Source organism: Uncinocarpus reesii, genomic scaffold, assembly GCF_000003515.1.
Source record: "Uncinocarpus reesii 1704 scaffold_1 genomic scaffold, whole genome shotgun sequence".
Lineage (NCBI taxonomy): Eukaryota > Fungi > Ascomycota > Eurotiomycetes > Onygenales > Onygenaceae > Uncinocarpus > Uncinocarpus reesii.
The window spans coordinates 5239364-5245363 of record NW_003052500.1 but is presented as its reverse complement, the minus strand read 5'-3'; the positions used below and the strand labels follow the sequence as shown (position 1 = coordinate 5245363).

General features: G+C 52.5%; 3 protein-coding genes and 1 non-coding gene across 4 annotated transcripts in view; 2 read left to right on the top strand and 2 right to left on the bottom strand.

The window, feature by feature from the left end:
- UREG_02009 (ADP,ATP carrier protein) overlaps positions 1-828 on the top strand; it is a gene marked incomplete at both ends in the record, with an annotated part of 1607 nt that extends 779 nt beyond the window's left edge. The window contains 3 exons of the mRNA XM_002542447.1: positions 42-146; positions 206-583; positions 643-828. Of these exons, the coding sequence (XP_002542493.1) occupies positions 42-146; positions 206-583; positions 643-828 (669 nt within the window). The remainder of the gene's footprint in view (positions 1-41; positions 147-205; positions 584-642) is intronic.
- Positions 829-1315: 487 nt separating this feature from the next.
- Positions 1316-3077, top strand: UREG_02008 (uncharacterized protein; the record flags this gene model as incomplete). Its single annotated transcript, XM_002542446.1, has 3 exons — positions 1316-2067; positions 2662-2992; positions 3036-3077. The coding sequence occupies 3 exons, from the start codon at positions 1316-1318 to the stop codon at positions 3075-3077; spliced, it is 1125 nt and encodes a 374-aa protein (XP_002542492.1).
- Positions 2244-2323, bottom strand: UREG_08009. Its single transcript has one exon. It is a non-coding gene; the product is annotated as a tRNA-Val (tRNA).
- A 426-nt stretch (positions 3078-3503) lies between the features above and the next one.
- On the bottom strand, positions 3504-4689 carry UREG_02007 (uncharacterized protein; the record flags this gene model as incomplete). Its single annotated transcript, XM_002542445.1, is given in 2 exon segments — positions 3504-3863; positions 3883-4689. 2 exon segments carry the CDS (start codon positions 4687-4689, stop codon positions 3504-3506), a joined length of 1167 nt encoding a protein of 388 aa, XP_002542491.1.
- Positions 4690-6000: the final 1311 nt, after the last annotated feature.

Genomic DNA, 6000 nt, shown 5'->3' with positions numbered 1-6000 from the left:
AGAGGTACACTGCCAACGTCATCCGTTATTTCCCCACCCAGGCTCTCAACTTCGCCTTCCGTGATACCTACAAGTCCATGTTCGCCTTCAAGAAGGAGCGCGACGGTTATGCCAAGTGGATGATGGGTAACCTTGCCTCTGGTGGTGTAAGTGCTACGCTTTTCCCATTATCAGGTGAACGAAACCACTGATGCGATTTGTATAGGCTGCTGGTGCCACTTCGCTCCTCTTCGTCTACTCCCTCGACTATGCCCGTACCCGTCTTGCCAACGACGCCAAGTCCGCTAAGAAGGGTGGTGAGCGTCAATTCAACGGTTTGGTCGATGTCTACAAGAAGACTCTTGCTTCTGATGGTATTGCCGGTCTCTACCGTGGTTTCGGTCCTTCCGTTCTTGGTATCGTCGTTTACCGTGGTCTGTACTTCGGTATGTACGACTCCATCAAACCGGTCCTCCTCGTTGGTCCTCTTGAGGGCAGCTTCCTCGCATCCTTCTTGCTCGGCTGGACTGTTACCACTGGTGCTGGTATTGCTTCTTATCCTCTCGACACTATCCGTCGTCGTATGATGATGACTTCTGGTGAGGTAAGTATCAGATCGCCTTCCTTGCTCCATTACCTCAAATCCTAACTCTCTTCCTACAGGCCGTCAAGTACGCTTCCTCCTTTGATGCCGCTCGTCAAATTGCCGCCAAGGAAGGTGTCCGCTCCTTCTTCAAGGGTGCTGGCGCTAACATCCTCCGTGGTGTTGCTGGTGCTGGTGTGCTCTCCATCTATGACCAGGTCCAGCTTCTCTTGTTCGGCAAGGCCTTCAAGGGTGGCTCTGGCTAAATCATTAACAGCTCGCTGTTAAGGGTGTGTCAGAGGTGATGATTGAGGCGTGTCAAAGCAGGAGTGGAGGAGAGGTTAGATGTGCGTCAAAAGAAATGGTTAATTCTGGAGCATAGAGCAATCAGGGTCGTTTTCACCTTCTTGCCTGCCTGTACTTTACTGCCTGCGAACTTATTTTTTTTCCCCTGTTCTATAACTTTCCATGTGCGCAATGTGTTCACTCTCATTTCTCTAATGTACTGGCTGGATAGAAAATGCGATTGTGACTGCTTCAATTGTTGACATCTCTTTGGTACCAGCATGTTCTAGAGGATAGACTGGGTCACGTGGCCATACATTTCGCCGCGAACCCAGGGCCATGGGCTATCAAGCCATCGCAATTATAATTCACTCCCAGAACGATTTGGAATTCTCTAAACCCACACTTTTCACGAGACTGTTCTTCGAATAGTTCCATGACTATATTCATATCCGGACTGCTTGAGCCATGGAGATCGAACAAAGTAAAATGCAGGCAACAGGAACAAGCATTGAAACAGACAGAACATCCAATATTTCAGAGGCAATCCAAAGCAAGGCCGAAAGCGCGAAGCACCGATTATCAGTGGAAGAACCCACAGTGACTGCAGACAGCACAGAAGATATTGGTTCTTCCAATAACCAGCCTGATATAGCACACCCCAATCCAGAAACACGAGAAGAACAAAAACAACACACCAGACCCAAGGGTAGTGACATTGTTGCTCCTCCATATCCAGAACTACAATTAAACCCCACAGATCGCTACCTCCCAAACCCGCAACCCCCTCCCTCCGACGCATCCATACGCCAATCCAAGCTCTCCAAACCAGCACCGCACAGCCTCGAGCATCCGCCAGGCTACATGCAAAACGCCGCCGCCATCTCCCAACCCCCTCCTCCTCCTCCTCCTCCGCCGCCGACCACAACAACAATCCCCAGCACCGCGGGACACTGGACCTGGTCCGATTCCCCCAACCTCTCGGGCGGGAGATATGTCTACTCTTCCTCTCCCCCCTCCCCCACGGCGTCACCATATCCGGGGACGAACGCGGCGACGACGGCGGCGTCGCAGGCTGCGCATCGGTATGACATATCTGCAAACGATCAGTGGGGAGATGGCGGCGACGATTGGGGTGTTGGATGGGTGTGGGAGGGGGCGAAGAATTGGGGGATGGCGGTGGGAAATCGGCTGGTTGAGGCGGAGGAAGGGGTTTGGAGGTGGGTGAATCGGAGGACGTGATGGGGAGGGGGGGAGTGATGGGCAAAGTTGGGAAATCTATGTAGGTTTTTTGTGCTGTACTATTATATATTTTATCTGGAGCAAAGGTGATATTTGAATCTTTGTATTGCTCCGCATACAAAATGTGAGCAAAAAAGATTCGGGGAGATATAAATGATCAACGCAGGGTTCGAACCTGCGATCTTCCGCGATTTGTTTGTAAAGCGGACGCCTTGACCACTGGGCCAGTCGATCATTTTTGGTCTAAGATTTTGAAAAACCTTTACTCTTAACCTTGAGTGATAATGCGGCCCCTTTTCGAATGTAGGATATCATATGGCTTCATCTTTCTGGCTTAATCCATGCGGCACTTTGAACATGTGCCCGACACCTTCACAGCGGTGCGGTTTACCCAACCACTAACTAATAGTTACTTTGGGGGCATCCACTTGATGAGAAAGCTTTCATATCGGTGCATCATCTTCATAAGGACTGTCCGACTTCAGTACATACAGCTAAGAAGACCAAAGCGATGTAGTCACAAAAAGGAATACAAAGAAGACGCAACGGCAGAAACCATAGACAAGAAATAGGGAGAGCATGATAGAGCGGACACACGAAGTTGCGGGCCACCTAGTACAATACAATCAAGATGACCAAGGGCGTCAGAACATATACATATGCCTCACTCTACCCCAATCTCAATCGCTCCCCGGTTTCGCCAGCAAACCAATTATGGGGGTCACAGGTCGACCGTCCCGGAATAATACCGATGCCAGGGGAAACATGCAATTAAAGGAAATATCGACTGCCTCAGCAAAAGTTCCAATGAACAAAATGGCCAGCAAGGCTGTTGAGAGCGCTCCAAGAAGGGGCCAAATGATCCACGGCTGGATATCAAGGGAAAAGATCATTAAAATAGAGGTAAGAATTTGCAATCAATGCTCGCTCAAATCAAAAAATGCAGGTTTGCCCTGTTGCTGGAGTGGAGAGCGGTTGGGGGACATAACTTCATATCCACAAAGGAAAGGGAATCTGGGCATAAGTCAAGAGTTGGACTGGAAATCTTCGTCAAAATTTCGTCTTTCGAATCCCAAAGAAAAGAAATTGATAGTCGCTGGGGGTATGTATAATAAAGCGATATAGTATAAAAACACAACGCCATTATGCTGTAATTATATATTGATTTCTTGTTCGTTCCAATCATTTCCCACTAGTCTTTTGATTTCGTGGGAAGATATTTGTCGTGAGCCGAATCGTAACGGACTGGTTCTCCGTCTTATCGAGAGGAAAATGGCGAGGAAGGTAGGAAAGCGTGGGTGCTGCAATGCCAATTTGTTGCAGATAGTATTCGGGCCAGCCAAAATCCACGAGCAAACCACATGACTCGTTGAACCCAAGGAAAGCGAAAAACCTCGACGCCGAATGCCCAATGTTACATTGACCCCATTTGCAAAAGTGCTTCGACAGCGGCGCGCTCCTCGAAACTGCCATCAATGCCGTCTGGTGAAGGAGAATTGTTATTGTGTATGTGAATCGGACCGGGTGCGGATTTGGTGAGCGTGGACCACGCCGGTCCTCCACCTAGGCCGCCTTTGGATCTCATGGCAAGGTAATTATGGGCGTGGTGATTGCCCCCAAAGCCACCGGGAATGAATCTCGCTCTGAGGGCTGCCGCTCCAATCTGCGCCCAATCTTCTTCGTCCGTGGCGTCTGCTTCGTCCCCAGTCGCCGTCCATAAGGGAGTCTTCGTCTGAGGCCTGCGTCGATGAGCAGTAGCCTCGGTCGTCCCCGTCTAGGGACATCTTATCTACTTCGTCTAGCATACTATGCTCGGGGTGGTCGCCATGCTCCCATTCCGAATGCGAGAACACGGCAGAGTTTCCGGCGAATGATGACCCATACCGGTCGTGCTCTTCCTTTATACCCAGACCAGCTGATCCATCGGACTTCCCCCGCGAATGGGAAATATACTTGGCGCACGAAGACGGCGCACCCGCAGGGCGATTTTTGGTGAGACCCTGGCCGCGTCGTCTGGCATCCCATCGTCCCCATCCAACCTTGTCAAACTCGACGTCGCCGTGTACTCCTCCACTTTCACCATTTCCACCTTTGCCTTCCAGGGCGCCCACGACCAATCGCCGGGCCTTTGCTGGAGGAATGGACGAGAATCCCGGCACCGAAGTGGTCAAGTGGCCTATAATATGGCGAATGGCCAAAGGTCCATGGTTCAGCAGAATATCCGGAAGATGGTGCTTCGCGAGCATGGTGGGCGTGATCCCCTCGGTGCTGTCTAGGGAATTCAACGCCTCGAGGACCAATTTGTCCCTGGGTTTGTGGAGGTCGACGGCGTCGTGAAGGTCGATATCCGAGTCGATGTGTTGGGGTACGAATGGGAGCGAATCTGGAGACTTTATAACGCGATGTTTGAAGCCGTGAGGGTGGAGGGCAGGAGAGATGGAGCTGGGCGGCGTCGGCAGCATAGCCGGTTGACCGGGCTGGTGGTCAACACCGGCCCTGCCAGAATAGCGAACATTGCAAGGCTTGGGGATTTCAACCGACGGCGTCTTGCCAGCAAGGGCCGTAGCGATGCTAGACTGAGCTGCTTGGAACGGTGCCATGATTACGGGCTCGAGACTGGAGAGAGGCAAATGTGAGTCAGGGGCCGCGGACACAGATTGCCGGCAGCTGCGACGAAAGCGACGGGAGAGACGGCTCTATCACTCACGTCACTCAGGGCTATCCGCCAGATCGTCTGACTGTTTCGACAGGTGGGAGAGTTGATGATGATTCGAAAGCTGGCCGAGCGTACTCAGACAGCAGCTGCAGAACGATGCGTGTACGTCGCGTGTTCCAGGGGGTTTTATAGCCACGGCAACGCGAAAGAAAAGGGCGTTGGATGGGTTACAGCGCAGGCAGTCAAGAAACAGCAAAGGCGAGCGATCGAGCGGGGGGATTCAAAGAAGAAATATGGATTCCCGATGGTACAGTTCGTTTGTCAGAAAGCGATGGGTGATGGACGGGGCGATGGAGAGCGTGGCCGGGGGGCTGCGTTGACGGACAGCCATTCTCGACGGGCAGGGGGCCACGGCAGGTACCTTGGGGCTTGTACCTCCCCAGACAAAACGGGAGCACAATGACGCCTGCCCAGGTATCCGCCAGGCCCGATGCGGACTAGCCGGGCCGCCAAGCCCCCACGTGACGGGCTGACTGGCTGTATTTTTGCGCTTGGGGACCTGGTACGGTACGGTACCGGCCATACAGAGTACATCTGCGCGACATTTGGTTGTAGCAGTAACTAATAGTCTTCAGACTGTGGGAGGATAAAGGAGATAAAGCCCATTCATGATTGCTAAATGTTCTCTGTCGCGCAACAAAAGGCCTTTGATCATGCAAACTGCACTTGTCGACAGTGCTTGTCTCAGACGCGGTGCAAATGCCGCAGATGCAAGTCTCTGCCAGGTACCTGTGGAGGTGCTCGGTCGCCAACTACGTAACGAATGCTGGATCACGAAAATCGATTGCTCCAGAACTTCCGTCTGGCTGTCGCTGATTCTCCCATGTGCGCTTGCGACTCGCTAACATCGCCCACGAACAGGCAGCACGACCATGGCACCAGCGACTCGTGCTGGCCTCGAGTCGCTGACTGGTGGGCACAAACGAGCTCACTGTGCCATGATGCCCGAATTCTCAGCGCGGAACACCGACGAAGAGCGCACCCCCGCGGCCCTCTTGTTCCTGAGCAAACCGAGAGACAAAAATAAACAAAGTCAAGATCAATGCGTCTTCCCTGGAAGTGGGTTTTGCCCGGTAACTTTTCCAGAGCAAACACCCCTCTGATGCGCCATCCTCGGCATGCCATTCGTCCACGCTGGCAACTCCTGGCCGGCTCGCGTTGACAGCAACTCGTCCATGGGAAGCCAGAAAAGCCT